The sequence below is a fragment of the Haliotis asinina genome, chromosome 4 (genome assembly GCF_037392515.1).
Source record: "Haliotis asinina isolate JCU_RB_2024 chromosome 4, JCU_Hal_asi_v2, whole genome shotgun sequence".
In the NCBI taxonomy this organism is placed as follows: Eukaryota; Metazoa; Mollusca; class Gastropoda; order Lepetellida; family Haliotidae; genus Haliotis; species Haliotis asinina.
The window spans coordinates 11,972,501-11,991,159 of record NC_090283.1 but is presented as its reverse complement, the minus strand read 5'-3'; the positions used below and the strand labels follow the sequence as shown (position 1 = coordinate 11,991,159).

At 40.6% G+C, this 18,659-nt stretch overlaps 1 protein-coding gene across 1 annotated transcript in view; it reads left to right on the top strand.

Annotated features, from left to right (window-relative positions):
* Positions 1-18,659, top strand: part of LOC137281282 (serine-rich adhesin for platelets-like) — a 68,129-nt gene that overhangs the window by 39,901 nt on the left and 9,569 nt on the right. Inside the window, exons 8-14 of the mRNA XM_067812445.1 lie at positions 6,544-6,626; positions 7,693-7,732; positions 8,085-8,180; positions 8,497-8,729; positions 11,197-17,252; positions 17,544-17,631; positions 18,339-18,378. Coding sequence (XP_067668546.1) covers positions 6,544-6,626; positions 7,693-7,732; positions 8,085-8,180; positions 8,497-8,729; positions 11,197-17,252; positions 17,544-17,631; positions 18,339-18,378 — 6,636 coding nt within the window. The remainder of the gene's footprint in view (positions 1-6,543; positions 6,627-7,692; positions 7,733-8,084; positions 8,181-8,496; positions 8,730-11,196; positions 17,253-17,543; positions 17,632-18,338; positions 18,379-18,659) is intronic.

Below are 18,659 nucleotides of genomic sequence, written 5' to 3'. Positions count from 1 at the left end.
ACCCATTCTGCAATGCCAAAGCCTTAAGTGCAGCATGTCTAGGTTTATTTCAGGTTCTGAATCTCCCACTTTAATGGGTCTCCTTTTCAATTTGTGTTGCATTTTGAATGGCATTTTTTGTTTCTGTCAAAATTTGACAGAATTAGTCTTAATGAGAGGACTGCGCCGTGTATGAAATGACGAAAAGGAGAGAGGGAGAGACAGAGAAAAAGGGAGACAGAGAGAGGTGGGGGGGGGGGGGGGGGGCGGCATCCTGGTGTGAATGTGTAGGCCCTACATTTAGTGTGGAAATAATACCCTTACATATTGTGGATGATAAAGCTTTCGACCATGATCACCTGCAGAAAACAAAAGCTGTGGGTCAGAGTGGTTTTCAGACAGTCTGGGGCCTAAGGATGTTAATTTCGAGGGGTGCTCAAGCAAGGTATGGATTGTCATGCCAGTATCCCTACCTGTGGCTTATCCAATAGGGTCAATGACCGGCAACACTTCATGCTTCCCTTAGGCTGGCTGTAGCTAAAATACTGCTAAAAGTGGCCTTGGATCACATTCTTGTGAGCTAGGCTGATTGAATTCCTCACATGAATAGTGTGAAGTCCACTGATTCATGTGTTCAGGTATTGATAATACATTGCAAACTATCAAGACCTGTGCATGTACTGCTTCTGTAATCATGTTGTGTCCTGGTATGTTATCATCCTCACATGTTGGCAGAGTGGTTAAGGTTTCGGTTTCTCTTTCCTTAGTAACTTGGTTTCGTTCATCAGTCATGTGACTTGAATATGGTCCCACTCACACCTTTATACAGGGGAATATAATGTAACCATCGTCCGACCACCAGAGACATCTAGATTTCTGATGAATGCTCTAAATTTACAGATGCCCAGCCCAATGGTGTCGTCGAACTTCTGAATGGTATGTGCCATCATCTGACTATAAATTGCATTACTTTCTTTGGAGTGTGAAGGCTGGTTAAATCCATTTTGGGGTTGGTAACATTTTGGCAAGTTGGCAGTCATGACTTCTGGCTGGGGTTTGGCTTATATCATACACCAATACAACAGGTACTTACTGTGGCGTAGATACTATAATTAAACATAATAGCAATTATCTTCGCCAGTGTCACTATGACATTGCATTCATATCCTACCTGTTCAGTTACCTGTAGTCAACATTATCATCACCTGGTATTCAGAAACGTGTCCATCTCAGGGAAATTACCTCCACAACCTTTCACCTGAATTGTATTTACCCTTACCTGTACAACACCTTCTGCAGTTGCTGCTTTGATCAGTTGATAATGCACATAGACAGGTAGACTGTCATCCACACTGATTCTCAAGGGTGTCACTTACCTGTGCTCGTCAAGACCAGGTATTCAGTTCAAACTGACAGGTACATACTCCAGTGTTTGGTGGTGACTGAGGCCTAGGGTATGGTGTATATCTATATTTATCATGAGCCTCGTCAGCTGATCATGAGATATGTCCTTTGTGTGCTACTTACAATGATCTACTCGTGGAAAGTCCACAATATGAGGGGGTCACAGTGCTCTCTTCACATTGTCAGTTTGTCTGAAGCTTATTTACCTTTAATATCACAAATTTGTATCTAATGAAGAAAATTTTAGAACATACTGCTCACCCAACTAAGAAACAAGAACGCTTTGAGACAGTAATACAAAAGAATCTTGTTCTTAAACTTCTTATGAGTATTGTTCATGTGCCATTGGTGCTCTATAATAAAACTTTCTGGAGTCTGACCTGACTTGTCATGTTTACCTTTCATTTTGGAGAGGTCTGTTAGCTAACTTTGAGTTTTATTGAAATATTTACATCATTTCACATTAGATGTGAAATTACCATGTGCAATTTGCACAGTTTCTAACAAAAATATACAACAGAATCAAATGTGTCTTTTTTTTCATACTGATTTTTTAGATAATTGTAAATTTTATGCTAACCAATTATTTTAGGTGATTGCTCCTTGATTTCGAACAAATCATCTGACTGGTTGTCAGATTTCAACCAGTTCCCAACCCTGATACACAGGGACCTAACACTTGTTTTGAATAAGCCTTAACTTTGACACTGATATTAAGTTTTGAGGAAAAATGTTTTCAAACTGCTTGATGAAATACTCTTGCACAGCCTGATGACATGTGCAAAGGTGATCTTGTTCAGGTGATTACAAACAATCAGATAACAGGCAGCTGTTCATCACACAGTGTCCACTTAGGTTGTCTTGTTATCCTACTGCCTGGTTTTAGTAACAGTTTTAGTCTAAGATTGATTTGGTCCAGTGGATAGAGCATTTCTCTGGAGAGTAGAAGGTTTGTGTTTGATTCCTGGGAGCATCATAACAAATAAGGTTGAAATATGAAACATATTGTTGCCCTGGCAGGTACTATCCATTCAGGTTGTCTGGATTGGTTGGTTCGTTTAACAGTATTACAGTAAATGGCATGGCCTGTAAATAATTGAGTCTGGACCAGACAATCCAGTGATCAACATAATAAGCATCAGTCTGTAGAATTGGGATACAATGACACTTGTCCAGCACGTCATCAAGCCTGACCACCCAATGCTGTTAGTTGCCTCTTAAGACACTGGGTACTGAAGACCAGTTTTAAGTTAGCTGGAAGTCAGTATATTGTATTGGTGAGGGATCTTCATGTTATATTTGTGGCATGTTATCTCAGCAGCCAAGATATTTAAGATTAGCAACAGCCCAAACTGTGTGCACATGCACAGATACACATGCACACACTGATATGTAAGTGTAGTAATGTTGATCGTGACACTAACCTCATTCTGCTGTAGCCTTTCCTTGCACATCTGTTTGTTAAGTCCTCAAGGGTGACTGCTACCGTCACTTCTTGTAAGCTGTACGTGGTTGGGTAGCCTGCTGGTTGTAGCATTCAACTGCCAAACCAAAGACCTTGGGCCTAGATTTTTGAAGCTCTTTTAGCGCTAAGGTAGTCGTAAGTTAATGTTAATGCATGGCACTTATGACTGTCCTGGCACTAAGAGAACTTGAAAAATCTAGGCCCAGGTTCAAACCACATAAGCACAAGTAGTGTCCACCATGTAAATATTTTAGGAATATTGCATCACAAAACCAGGCTCCCAAGATCTCTTGGATCCCAAGTTGGATATTATACTCATCAAAAGAAGTTAAGGAGCAACTGTTTCTTTCATATGAGTGTCAGTGAATGCCATGGTCCGAGGTCTGACTGATACATAATTGATACCGGATAATTGATAATTGATGAACAAAATTGTTGTTTTGATGCAGTTGCATGCACAAACAAGTTGACAAGACAGACTGCCAGATTCATTTTGTCAACTCCATTTTAGAGTACTATAATCCTGAACCAAAATATTTTCATGAAAATCTTTGAATGCCTGAAATGCTTGAAAATTTCAGAGCTTTGGGGACGGTGAAGTTGCCACATGGTTAAAGTGCTTGCCTTGATCACCAAAGATCCAGGTTCAATTCCATGCATTGGTGCAAGGTATAAAACCTAAGCAGTGCTGTTTCTGGAATAATGCTCAGTGCAGAGGAAATGCATGCTCTTTCATTCACTCAAAGAAACGAAATGCCCACAAAAGTTACAGAAAAACAGAACAGAAAACCAAAGGCATATGTTACTGGACACTGGATATAGTTTGTGTGCATAAAGTCGGGTGATCAGTTATTGTTATTGGTGTCAGAAATCCATTCAGTTATCGTTATTGGTGTCAGAAATCCATTCAGTTATGATTATTGGTGTCAGAAATCCATTCAGTTATCGTTATTGGTGTCAGAAATCCATTCAGTTATTGTTATTGGTGTCAGAAATCAATTATTGATATAATATGCTGAGAGAAACAAATGTAGGATCACAGATAAATCTACGTACTCCTTTAAATTTTAGTAGTTTTCATCACCAGCTTTGAATAGCCCTGTGGTAATGAAAGCTGGAAAATAATAAATGAACTCTCAAAGGTTCCTTTAAAGGATCCTTTATTTGTTTCCCTGTATATATTTATTTTAGATAAGAAAGTTTTTTGGCAGACTTTAATGTCTTCTATAGATCACAAATGTCTCTGTGGACAGATGTCCATTTCCTGACACTGTGCTGATATGCTGACTCAACAATAATCAGTATCAAACTTATCTCAGGGGTAGATTTTCGGCATCATAAATTCAATACATGTTTAGTTGGCTTGGATGAGCATTGTATCATAAGGATGTTAGTGAACTGTGACAAATGTCAACACGCAGAGAAATTATAGTCATGTCTATCAGGGCTATAGACCAAGTGCGTACACTTAACCTTAGGACAAGGTCAAAGTGTATGTGTGTGTCATATTAGGAAGATGGTGTATTTGTTCACAGTGTACCTGAATAATTATCTCTCTACCACATACATACGCTGACACCAAGGGTCAGATTTTAGGACAGACCCGTTTATAGTCTGTCACACAGTATCACAGTGTCTCAAGTATATCCAAGAAAGCTCATGTCAGTTTCGAAAATGTGGCAAGTCTAATGAAGAAAGCTCTTGGCTCCTTTTTATTGTATTTATAATTTTAATTTTAAATTTTTAAATTTTCTTTAAAATATATTCATTTCAGAGGCTAGCTGTTAGTCTAACCAGCTTATGCTTATGGTCCTCAGGGTATAGGTCATGGCCCTCTAAACAGGGTATAGTTTGTCTAAACAGGGTGTAGGTCATTGCCCTCTAAACAGGGTATAGTTTGTCTAAACAGGGTGTAGGTCATTGCCCTCTAAACAGGGTATAGATCATTGCCCTCTAAATAGGGTGTAGGTCATGGTCCTCTAAACAGGGAATAGGCCATGAATAGGTCAGGTTAAGCACCAGTGTTTTCAGAGAACGGTTGGATGGATGACTGTATCTAGGGCTGCTGTCCTTACGTGTGTTGTACCTCCTTGACAAGACCCATAAAATCCAGGTCAGAATTCATCTTCAGTAACCCATGCTTGTCCTTAGATAAAACTGACAGGATTGGGTGGTCAGCCTGACTGACTTGGTTGACGCATGTTACGGTATCAACCAAGCATGTGCTTATGGACTCCTGAAACACATTTATCTAAAACATATGATTTAAAAATTCTTAACATCACGTGGCTTTTTCACTTTCAGTGTCACTGACACAGTGTTTGGAGATGATAGATCACTGCTCCTGCACACTTGACATTAACCTTTCAGTAGCTTGGTTGACATCACATGACACTTTTGCTGATGTATCTAATTACAGAATTTAGAAATTATGCCATAGGATTTAGTTTTTCTTTGTAAACCTTGTGTAGCTGAATTCTAGAGATAGGCTGTAGTTTTGCAATAAATCATTTTTGTCAATACTGAGTTTATACAAGAGCTATATTTTTTATTCTGTTGATAATACCATCATTCCTGTTCATCATACCAGCTGATAAATTCCATTCAGAGAAATATTTAGTATGTGTGAAGTTCCATTTTTCTGTTAGACTGAATTATATTATGCTGTGGATCATTGTCAATGTCTTCCTGTAAGACATTGAAATTCTGTACTGATATACTTGACTATTCTTTAATGGGACTTGCCTTGATCAAATGAGGACTTATAAAGTTATGAGCAGCAAAGAGAAATTGAAATACTCAACTTTCAAGAATATAAGACCGGTTTTATGGAATGGTCCTGGTTTCTGATGGAGTTCAGCATATGAGAGCACATTAGGTGTTCTGTATCGAGGTGCCTTGAATGTTCATCATGCAATCAGTCACTGGATTTCCTGCTCCAGAAACACGTATTTACACATAGCTGTGATTAGATATAGCTGAGATAATATTGAACATGACATCATAGAACATTTACTCACTCATGGTCTGTATTGGAAAAGACAGTGCTACTCAGACATGGTGCGGCCGTCAGAGTAAATGAGTGAGTTCAGTTTTATGATACCATTAGCATTATTCTTGGATATAACCTGGGTCTTCAGCAAGACGAGTGAACGCCTGAACCTCTAGGCTACCCCTACCCCGTGTGGGTGTCATACGGTTAAGTGCACAGGTGCTTCTTGATCATGGCTGTTTTCACGGTTGATGTCATCAAGGCTGATGTGTTCTGTCATTGTCCAGTGACAGTTCATCAGTTCATCGACACTCCCACCATGAAAGGACCTACTCGTGAACTTGTTGCACTCCATATTATAGTAAACTAACATAGCAGTGGGGCATGTTTATTATTGCTTTGAATTCAGATATAAAATACTTCTGAAGTTAAGAAGTTTAAAAATTTGTGAAAAATGTGCTCTCTAAATGCACTCTTTTGAATCGGAGAATGATTTCTGGGCAGACAGTCCCAGACAACAGCTATGGTTGGTCTCAAGTTGAATGGATCAGATTCATGGTTTTTGCTTAAGGTGCTCTGGTTTCATGTAAACACACATCGTTTGTATTTTGGTTTTAGATTTGTACTACCTGGTTGGGATGAGCTAAGTGTGTAAACACGCATTGTGTTGTTTGTTGTGTTACACGTACACCTTATTTTTCAGATGATCTAAAATCCTTGAAGTCAGAGCTTTCAAGATCTTCAAAACATGGAAGAGATGTGGAAATAAAATTGAGTAAATCACTGGTGAGTCTTGCACACAGTTTTCATTCATTGAAACGCGGTGGGATGGCTCATTACGTTGACGACGTGGATTCGATCTCTCACCTGGGCAGTGTATGTGAAGCCCATTTTCTGGTGTCCACCTGCCGTGATATTGCTGGAGTATTGCTAACAACAGCGTAAAACCAAACACAGTCAGTCATTCACTGAAAGATTTCTGTCTTTGACAAATGTTGATACTAAGGAAATGTTTTTTCAAGAAAGCAGATACCCTCCACAGTCTAATATAGAGCAGATGGTCGTCAGTACCTGGCTGACTCCAAGGTTTAGTGGACAGAGCATCAGCTTGGAGAGCAGATAGTCTCTCTGTTTCCGTTAAAAATAGTGCCTGTTGTTTCCATTCCTGAAGCTCTGCATTGAGGGATGTGTTAGTGCAGGTTCCATAACGTCTCAATGGTCTAGTAAATGAGCATTTTTACAGATATCAGATCGTCTCCAGTACATCATTAAAAAATGGTACTTTTTGTTACCATGAATGGAGCTCTGAATTAGGGGCTGGCTGGTCTGCAGTCTGTGTACTTTGTTGGGTATCCACGTTAACCTTGGGCATGGTATCTTTGTGTACTGGTATTATAAAGTGACGATAGTCTGACCTTATCCAAGCAGCCATCACAATGTGCATACAAAAATGCACACACATGCACACACATATGCTATATTAGCACAAGCGCGCCCCCCCCCCCCCCCCCCCCAACACACATACAAGTCACTGTCTATTCAGTATTCTTGAGCGCCCTAAAAGCAAATCATCATCCTAGCAATTCTCTTTCTTTGTTTACTTACAAATAAGAGATCTAAGATTCTGTTAGCGTACTTACAGAATGAGCCTCTCAGTCCTAAGCTATTACAAATGTCTTTTTCTTCAACTCATCGGTACAGATGTCACAGACAGCTAGGAAAGCGCCCTATTGTTTTCAGTGATGAATAATTTTGTACACAAGATGACGATTCTGGAATTGATGCTTACATTAGTTACAGTCTCTTATGCCTAAAAGAATAATCACCTATTTTTATTTTTTTGCTGTTTCAGACAAAATTGGAAAAATATTGGAAACTTCTGAAGGACAATGGTTCGTGTACAGTGACTGAGTTTGTTATATAGAGTTATCTTGTGATATATTGTGTAGTAAAGATACTTCAGTATGTATTGTCCAAATAGCACAGCTAATCAGCATCATTGATTGAGTGATGTTGTTTGATTGTGAGGTCATGGTAACTGATGACATCACAATGGTTTCAAAAGTAATGTGATAAAATTGTATCCCCAAGCAATATATAAAGTGGAATCCAGTTTTTGATCTGAAATATTTCTGGACCAAGTTATCAAGATCGGTCCACATGTGTGTTTTCTGTGATCGTTTAGTAATTGTTGTCAGGAATGGCAACTTGACAGTTGTGGATGACTTTATTTTTCATTTTCAGATTTATTACCAAAAGGGGAGCGTAAGCCAAACAAAGCCAAGGTCCTTGATGATTCGTTGTGGGAGACTTCACAAGAGGAGGATCTGGAGGATACAGGTAGGGTGGGGATCTTGGATAGGGATGGGATCAGGGGTGGACTGGGGATCAGGGTGTGAAGGAGGCGTTACAGGTGTCGGAAACAGATAGAGGGGGATGGAAGATGGGATGGATGGGATTGAGGGAATAGAGGACACTGAAGGATGTTGCAGAATCAGACATGTTGGAAGCTATATGGATATCTGAAGGCAAAAGGTTCCATCATTCCCAATTACCAATTTTGCATATGTGTCTCCTCAATCTTTTGTTGTGGGTTGGAGTAAGCCATGATTGTTACGATTGAATAGCACTAAATGGTGTAATGTCTAATGTTCAGGACCACTGGGTGATGAAGTGGATGACCATCAGGAAGGAGCTGATCAATCAGATAACAACGACGATGATGCACATGGAGAGAATGTAGAGGATGATGACTTCATGGATGTTGGTGGAGAAGACGTTGATGATGATCCAGAAGATGGCGACTACCCATCCATAGATTTCCCCTTCACATTCAGCCCAATCTGTACACCCGTCTCGCCGCTGCCACCGTCACCAGTGCCGACCAAGGTACTCAGCTCCCACAGCCGTCAACACATTGCACAAAATGAATTCAGAAAAAACCTGCCATCTACTGTAAATCGACAAAGTTTTCCGAGCAGGAAAGTTTTGCTAGTATTGCAAATGAACTTTCCAGACGTAATAATTAACCTCTCTCGTTTTGTCCAGTAATTAACCCTAGTCTGTGTTTACGTGATTAAACATGGCATAATTGCATTTGCAACAATACACATTCAGTACACAACAATAACAATAACACTATCTCACTTCGTCACAATATCAAGAAGGCCGGAAGTTTGCCAGCCACGGACGACTTCCTCTTTCTTTGTCTTGAGAGCATCAAGGCTTGCAATGATCCACCTCGCGTGAATAGGTTTCATGACACTTATCCTCAAGTCTACACGCTTGTCAACACAGTCTTTCAAGTTTTTGGCAACACACTCGGCATACCACTGTGTAAAGTCGGTTTTCATGGCAATCTTGAAGGAGGCATTCACGGACAAATCCATCGGCTGCAATTCCCCTGTACATCCAGCCGGAACGAATTTCCAAACGAACAAGTTAAAAAAAGGGTCGCAGCGATGTGCTGCAAACACATAAAAAATTACAAGAGTTTTCTGTCTAATGGGCAATTTCAAGTTCTTTTTGACTGATTTCGTATAAGGCACCAGTATCTTTTCAACGTAGTCCAGCATACTTTGCTCACAACTCCAGTCATTGGCTGTTTGTGTCACATGCTAATCAGCTGAAAATTTGACCTGGGTGTGGCACTTGTCTGTCACTGACACTGAGTTAATAATTAATTACTGAGTTAAGACAATGAACTACGTATGTCAAGGCATGTGTGCATAAGCACCCTTTGATCTTTTCATTATGACTGTAATCCCCACTTACACTGGTAAATCACATGATCAGTCATGGTGGGTTGCGTGTGTATGTACATCGCTATTGTCTTTGGGAGGTGTGCTTTTTACAAATTATATATTGTCAACAATTCCACTTGGTTTTACAGGAGGTGGAGTTGCAAAACAAACAAGACGTAGAATTGAGTGGGTTGTTTATCTCGCAAAACATTCAGGACGGAGAACTTTGTCGATTTACAGTATTTCAGTAGGATATTTCAAACATAAATGTTCAGCAGAATGTTTATACCAAAACTGAACGGATTATCTTAGGAGTTTGAGTTTGAAAACATATATGAAAACCCAAACCTGAAAATTTATAATTTCTTTGCATGGCCATCACCCTAACGTGACAAACAATAAAAATGTATATAGAAAACTCTGTTTAAGTATTTCCTGCCATCCACAGTAGCTATTGAATTGTGGTTTACTGCTTATAAATTTTAATCCATGTGTTGGGTTCCAGATACAGTCGTCCCTCGCCATAACGTTGGTCTTGGGGTCCCTCCGCATTATTAGACATCCGCGTTATAGTACCTATTACATAATGTGGAATAGAGGCCAAGTAAAATCGTATTTTCCAAGGACATAACCAAACTGAATTTTACTAGTTTACATTATTTCTGCAACAGCAGATTTGTTGATGAGCTATTTCGATTTCGTGAAGGGGTGTGATCGCAGTTCAACTTTTTATCTCCCCGCATTACATCTCAGGGGGACCCCTCGTCAGTCCGTCCATAATCATTTTGTTTCCAGAGCATAACACAGAAACCATTCAATATTTTTAGACCAAACCGATATAATAATCTCAACCTAAAGATGTACCTTTTGCTATTTACAGAGTTTTGGCATTTTCTCAAAATTGAGGGATGGGTTTTGTTTCCGAACCACAACTAAAAAATTGTTCAATATTTTTCTGCAAAACTTGGTAGATATATGAATCAGAACCTTAAGTGGTGCCTTTGGCTATTTGCAGGTTTTTGTTATTTATTAGTTTCCATGGACATGTATCGGACTTCGTTTACAGAGCACAACTCGAAAACCATTTCATATCTTTCAAAAGATCTTGGCAGATATATGAAACAGATCTTGAAATGGTGACTTTTTCTGATTACAGATATATGGCATTTATATTCTTCATGATTTCCATGGAAACAATTCAAGCTTTGTCTAAAATCACAATAAGTAACTGTCAGATGATTTGTCCTTTCAAACGTAGGGGACGGGAGGATATGTCATCTTCTGATGATTCTTGTTTATGGGAGCCACGGATTACCCCACGGATTACCCCACGGTTTAACCAGATCCGTGGTATCACAAAGCTCGTTATTGCAAGGGATGACTGTATTTACTCAATGATTCTTACTCATAGGCATATATTGCACATCTTGCATGAGAGATTGAGCATCTGATTCCTAAATTTGTGAATGTGCATTATTCAGATTATGCTTTTGTTCTTTGAGAGTATAAACTTGTGGAGTTGTTATTTTGATGTTTCACCGGATCCTACTTATCAGGAGGATTTTGAAAAGTAAAGTGTCATCATAGTTTCACATGATTTGTTTTTCTTTCAGCAAAGGAAAGCAAGTTCACCAGCAACCCCCACCACATCAACAGTATTTGAGAATGAGGATTCAATGGACATCATGGCAGAAAGCCTTCAGTCTCAACTTCTTAAAGAATTAACTGCTTCCAAAACGAAATCTCTGCGGCGATCTCCAAGATTAAATCGAGGAAAAGATAGGACCATCGTTTCCTCTTCTGATGAACAAGCTGTATCTGTATCTGAAAGCTTAAGGACCAATAGAGTCAAGAAGCAGAAGGTACAAGACAGTAGAGCTGAACAGCCAGAAAAAGGAGCTGGTAAGACAGCCATTGAGCCTAGCGCAAGGCTTCAGAATAGGCTAGACTTCAGTGAATGTGAAGGATATGATCTGGAGACCAGTCTGCCAGGCATTTCAGATTTGTCCAATGGGGAGTTAGAAGAGGGGACAGTGTATGGTGGAAACAGGAAAGGTTCCTCCCCATTCCCAGTGCAGAACCTGATCGAAGACTTGAAGAGGCTGAAGGAGGTAGCTCAGAGTACGATGTCCGATGATGAGGAGCAGGAAGACTCTGTGATGCTGAAGCTGAGACCCAGGAACAAGACCGTCCTGCAGCAGAGTCCTCTCACTGACCGCACAGGTACAAGGAGTCCAGTGTCATCAGCTAATCAATCTTGTAGTACAGATGAAAAAGAAAATGTAACTGAAAATCTACAAGACAGACCAGTGACGCCCAAAAAGGTTTTAGGAACATCATCCAAATCTGATGAGCGTGTCAGATGTGAAGTGAACAATCAGACTGATAGAGTTACAAGATCTATGAGTCAGCCAGCTGACGAAAAGACAAAGCAGAGTAGACTTTTGGCTCCTCGACCAAAGTCTGCCATGGCAAAGATGGAAGATGGTTTCCTAACACCTACACCTCCAAAATCAAAGAAAATGCGGCCCATTTCGCCAAAGAGTGGAGCTGAGCCATCACCAAAGAAACAGACTCGCACACGAACAACAAGCTTACCATCAGATTTGTCAGATGTTGAAAGTTTTAAAGTAAGAAAGTCTCCAAGGTCAAGGTCAGAAACACTTAACAGTACTGACAGTTTACAGTTGAAGAAATCATTAAGGTCCCGGTCAGTTGAAAGTTTGTATGTAAAAGATGCAGATAATCCTGTGAGAGTTCTAAGGTCAAGGTCTAAAGACATTTATTCAGATTCCCCAGACAGTAAATTCAGTCGAGCATGTTCTCCTGCGAAACAGAAAAAAGATTCATTTGTGAAAAGGAAGGCTCCAAAAGAAGAGAAATTAAAGACGGTTGTTGACATGGAAGTGCAAAATTCTGAAACATTGAATAATATTGGAACATCTGATTCAAGGGGGCCTGAAAATACAAAATGTGCTACCCCAAAACTGAAAAAGGGTTCGGCAAAGGAACAAACAAGAAGTGGTGTTGTGCTTGGGAAGAAATCATCCATCACTGACGATATGATGGACATTGAAGATACGGAGGCCATGGATTCAGGACAGATGGACATGGAGGAAGCAGACAGGGCTATTGTTAAGGGTGGATCAGATACTGCTGAATGTTCAGAGACTGTGAAGGCTGCAATAGCCACATGTAACACAGGCGTTATATCAGGAATGGACATCAAGATAGACTCCAGCCCTGACTCTGTGAAAGCATCCAACCAGGCTCTTGAAAAGAAGCATTCGTCTTCTGAAAGTGATATTTTTTCTGAGAACGGTCACAATAAGGACAGTCTGGATGAAACTTTGAAAGGATCAGTGTCCAGTGCTAAAACAGTTGTATCATCAGAATCTGTCAGTGATAGTTCTGTGTCTGTGGAAACACCAGTGAAATGTTCAAAACAAAAATCAACTCCAAAAACAATGTCAGGTGACAGTGGTTCAAATTTCAAAGCAAAAGCAGTGTCATTACCATCAAAATCTTCAAAATCTGATTTTCACAAACAGGTGGTGTCTTCTGATTCAAGTGATTCTTCTTTAGAGGAAGAAAACCAAAAGGGAAGAAAAGAGGGCACACAGAAGAAGTGTCCAAAGAAACGTGTGATTGACACATCCTCACAGTCTGGGACAGATGAGGATGAGAGGGCAAATGCTAAAGATTCTGGAGGTCACCTTGCATCCGATTCTTCACCTGGGTTAGAGGCAGAGTCTGACACAGACAAGATTTCACCTGGAACCAAGACACAGGAGAAAATGGCAGTCAAGGCTGTTCCAACACTTTCATCCTCTGACTCTGAAGTGGAAGACACTAAAAGATCTGAACCACGTCCACCAAGTAGGAAACCAAGGAAAACATTAAACACCAGAGTCAGGGGCAGTGGGAAGAAGACTTCCAAAGCTACCAGAAACCAACAGAAAGTTTTCACATCCAAAGAATTCATTTCTACTGAATCAGACAGTGATGAAAGTGACAGCTTACAAGCCAAGAAACCTGATAAAGTACTTGATGATATTCCATCTGTGAATATTGCAAGCAAATCATTTCTCTCTGAGCATAATATGGACAGAATGGATTTGGTCATTGAAACTATGTCTGTAACATCTACTAAAAGAGGACAAGGAAAATCTGTTAAGAACTTTAAAGATAGGAAATCACATCCAAGTTCTCAGCAGAGCCAAAATAGTTCTTCAAGAGGTACTTTCCCCTCAGATAACGTATTTCCAGGTTATTGCTCTAAGTCAAGGGATACATCGAATGCATTGTCCGAAGAAGATGAAAAGAATTCTCGAGCAAAGGAAGGACCTAGTTCTCTCATGCCAAAGCGACAAGTTCAACTTTCCAGACATCGTTACCAACCTTTTGAGACAGAAAAGGACTTTGCAGACATTATTTTTGAAAGAAGGCGCATTACTAGGAGTTTGTCAGAAAAATCTGGAAGTGAGACCAAACACTCTGGAGACAGTGAGCCTCTAGAGGTTGTTACGAAGACAGAAGCTCAACGAAAAACAGATTTGATTGTAGAAAAACTGAAATCTGCACATGAGAAGAAGAAATGTCTTACAAACTTAGAGAAAGATAGACTCAACATGTTGAAGAGGAAGTCAGGAACTGATTCTGGGAGTACATCTGAGGATGTTAAAAATAAGGGAAAGACAACACTGGCTGGACCAGATATGTCATCTGTTTCTGAAATGGACGGAGCCTGCAGTGCTGGAATATCAGGTTCAGTGACAGATAGTGACATGGACACAATCAAAGTGGTGGTATATCAGGAGAATCTTCAGTCATCAGCTTCAGACAGTGTTTTCAGTAGTCCGGTTAAATCTGTGAAATCTCTAGATCTTTCTCTGGACAAGGACTTCAATGCTAGCACAAAAAGTCCATTGAAATATGTATCAGATGTGACAGCTGTTGAATCAGAGGTGGACAAAGACAAAGTCTCAGTGTCTCCAAAACAGATTAGTGCTAAGACAATTCAGTCAAGATCGGAAAGTGTTTTTCCTGAATCTGTGATCTCAAACAGTGCTGATGTGGAAGAGAAAGGTCAGGATAAGTGTGCTAAAGACAATATGAGTGAATCTGCTCCACAGGCAGACTTAATTCAGTCAAAATCTATGAAAAAATCAGTCACTACACAGTTTCTGCCAACTTCCTCAGACAGTTCAAAGGGGCATACAGGCAGTGATATGGATGGTGCTGTTCATGGACCATCATCAATAAACTCTAGTTTTGCTGCTGAGGTTGAAGCAACAGAAGAAGAAAACTCTGTAAACGAAAGTATCTGTGGATCAGAATTGCCCAGTACTGAAAAATCTGAGACATTGGTCACATCAGAAACACTGTTGCCGCCAGCACCAGAATCGGATTCAACTGGGCAAGAGGATACACAAGAGGGAGAGAGACAACTGTCTGCTAAAACTGACTCAAATGATCATTGTGGTAAATACAATGGGCATCTAGAAATGTATGAAAATGTCCAAGACAAAGGTCCAGCTCACTCATCCATTACTGGTCAGACATCACCAAAACCTGAAAAGGATGAAGGACAGTGTCTCAGAAGTAGAAGGTTACTAAGGGCAGATGTAGCCAACAAGAACAAAACTGAAACCAGCAATGTAAAAAGTGATGTATCCAAAGTTATGAATGTGACCAGCCCAAATGCAGCCAAGGAGGTACCCAAGGGCGTGATAAGCAAGGCCAAGGACATGACTGAAGATGCAGACATGGAAATGACTACTGAGGTCAAAGATACATCCAAGAACAATGATGTGAGTGGCAGTGTAGCTGAGGAAGTAGCCACAGGTGTGATCAGGGACAGGGACGTGATGACAAAGGACACATGTTCAACCAAGGACAAGGATTTGATAAGCAGGGATAAAGATTTAATTAAAGATAATGCTGTGATTAGCAAGGAAAAACATTCAGCTGAAAACAAGGATGTGACTAGCACGGACAGAGATTTGACTAAGGACAAGGATGTGACTGAGGATGTCACTTGCAAAGATGTAGGTGACGAAGTAGGTAACAATGTGGCCGAGGTTGGTACTTTCAGCTTCAAGGACAGGAATCTGACCAAGGTCAAGGGTATAACAGCAGAAGAGGGTGTAAGCAATGAAGATAAGGATGTGACAAATGATAAGGGTGTAATCATCAAGGATGTGACTGTTGATGTTGCAAAGGACAAGGATGTTACCTTGTCAGAGGGTGTTATCAGCAAGGACAGTGATGAGACCAGCAAAGCAGATGTGGCCAGTGAGGACAGCAAAAGGGATGGTGACATCCAAGGCAGCTACAGGAAGACACGGAGAAAGCTGCAGAGGGTGAGCGCTAGTGATGAGCTGGTACCTCAGCCTGAGGACACCACAAGGACCACCAGGGCCAATCAGTTGAAGAGAGCCAACATGAAGAGGCAGATGAGTTTTGATCAGGAAGAGGCTAAGACAGTAGATGATGAGGAACCCTCAACTGCAGAGAAAAAGACAAGGAAGGAATCAAAAGAACTTGATAGTTCTAGGAAGGAATTGAAAGAGGAAGAAACAAGAACAATGGGAAAAGTGGGGATTAAGCAGGTTATAGAAGCTAGACTGGCAGATGAAAGTGGTGATATTTTGATGGAGGCATCTCAAGATGAAGTGAATGCTGAAGATCTTTCCATTGTTATGAACAAAGACGTTGAGGAGACTGGTAAAGAAAAACTTGAACCAGGAGAAGCTCCATCTGACATTGGCCATAATGTTGAGGAAATGGACCAAAATGAAGAATCTGTGACTTTGAAAGAGATGTCAGTTGTCAGTCAGGAGAATGTACAAGAAAAAGTTGATGCTGGAGATCAGCCTGAAAAGACCCAAAATACTGACCAGATGTCTGATTCTGAGGAAGATTCTGATGATGGAAGCAAGAGGAAACGTGTTGAGTCCCAAAATTCATTTGGTTTTACTGTCAACAATTCTGAGACCACCAACTCCACAGAAGGTCCTGGTCTCCTGGACGCCCTGAGCCTGATCCCAGAACTGCAGGAACTGGATGAAGAGGACACATTTGCTGAGGATGTGAAGGAGCCCAAGTCCATCATGACAGGGTCTGGCTCACAGACACCTGAAAGAGTTGCCTCCCCTGAAATTGTTGCGCTTACGCAGGGAAGTTTTTCCTCCATCAGTGCCTTACTACGTAGTGAGTTCTCTTTGGCATCTGTCTCCACCGCAACACCTCCACCATCGCCAATGAACTTTCTGCGTATTCGGGATCCTGTTTCACCGCTACCTCCATCCCCAACAGGACTTCTAGATGACCCTCCTATTAAGAAGGGTAAATCAAAAAGAAAGACTTTAAGGAAAACCAAAAACCGGCCTGAAACCCCCCCTACTCCTGATGGTGCAAAGTTTACCAAAATAGCACCATTGGACGAAGCAGTGTCTTCCATGACTTCAGGGATGCACAGACGGGTAGCACGGCTAGCTCGGCCTCAATCGGATTTGCCAAATTTCGGTGCTGATCTTTCTTCGACAACTGTGAGACCAAAGGCTGTGTACTCCAAGCCTGGGACTGTTGGTCAGAGCGATGCCCCTTTCTTCCCAGTAGTGAGATCTGCAGAGATATCTTTAGCTAAACAGCAGTTGGCCAAAAGGTATGTATACCCTTGAGTTCTTCTTCAGTATGAAATAAGTCAGCCATGTCAGTCATCCTTCTACCTACATTTGGCTCCTTACCCACTCTAAGCATTCAAACAAAGTTTAACTTCACTTAAAACTGTGTCAGTTCATCTGCATGCTGCACCTTAAACATCAAATAATTCAAAATTTTAGACAAGTGGGGTAAATTTTACTCGACTTGGATAATCACTGTAAACTGTGACCTTGTAGAATGTCCTAAACTCACTCACTCACTCACTCACTCACTCACTCACTCACTCTTTCAGGCAGGAGAACAAGGAGAAGAAGGAACAAGAGAAGAAGACTCGAAAACGGAAAAGTCTTGAATCAGATGCTGCTCCTGAGAAAAAACAGGTAGGTGTAGGGCAGGGTGACGTCATGGGTCAGGATTTATTTGCTTGTTTAACACTGCCTGGAAATAATCGAGTCTGTACCAGACAGTCCAGTGATCAACAGCATGACCATCAATTTACACAACTGGTACTTTGTGATGACATGATAAGAAAGCCAACAAGTCACAAAGCATGATCATCAGATCCTTTTCGTTGATTTATGCATGGGTTGCCAGAAGGACGGAATGATTGACTGATTGTGTATCATGGTATATACTGACAGTTTGGAAGGTTGTTGATGCCTGTTTGTGTGGTCCAGATTTGATTATTGCAATCACCTTGTTATACCTTTGATATATAATATTTATAGTGTGACCGTGAAATGAAAAATATTTTGGGGAAATCAGATTGAACAGTCACCGGTTTTGCTGGCATTGATCAAAATGTCTCCCAGCAGTAACTAGGTACTTGATAGGATGAGATGGGATTGTGACTGTCAATGAACTTTAGTTGTCATTAGTTCTGGAATTATATGCTGCCGAAATGTTTTTATTTTTAAAAAAATCCATTGACTGTTTTAAGTATATGTTTTATGCATGCCCCTGGTTGGTACAATATGAGGAAAAATAATGTCTTCCCCGTAACCATGGTAACCCCCTTTTGCTGAGAATGTGGACCAGTTGTTTTCTCCAAGTAATTGACAATACATGTAAGTTCTATTGGTTCCAGATAATGAAGACCGTAACCCAGAACCTGTCATCTGCTCCAGGTAGGTTCATGTTCAACACTTGAGAATCATGGTGGATTAATTCTACTGTTGCCATGGTTACTAGATGGTTATCCATCAGATAGCTACTACACAAACTGTAATAGTGTTTAGTGTGTCACCCCCAGACCAACATGCATGAGATGTGTCTCTTGGGAAGATGACTGTAATGTGGGAGATTTGGGTCTATCACTTGTCTTAAATTCATTACTCATTCTATCATGACTCAAGAATATACTGGATTCTGATTGGTTGTTCAGAAAAATCAGACAGCATCAATTCTG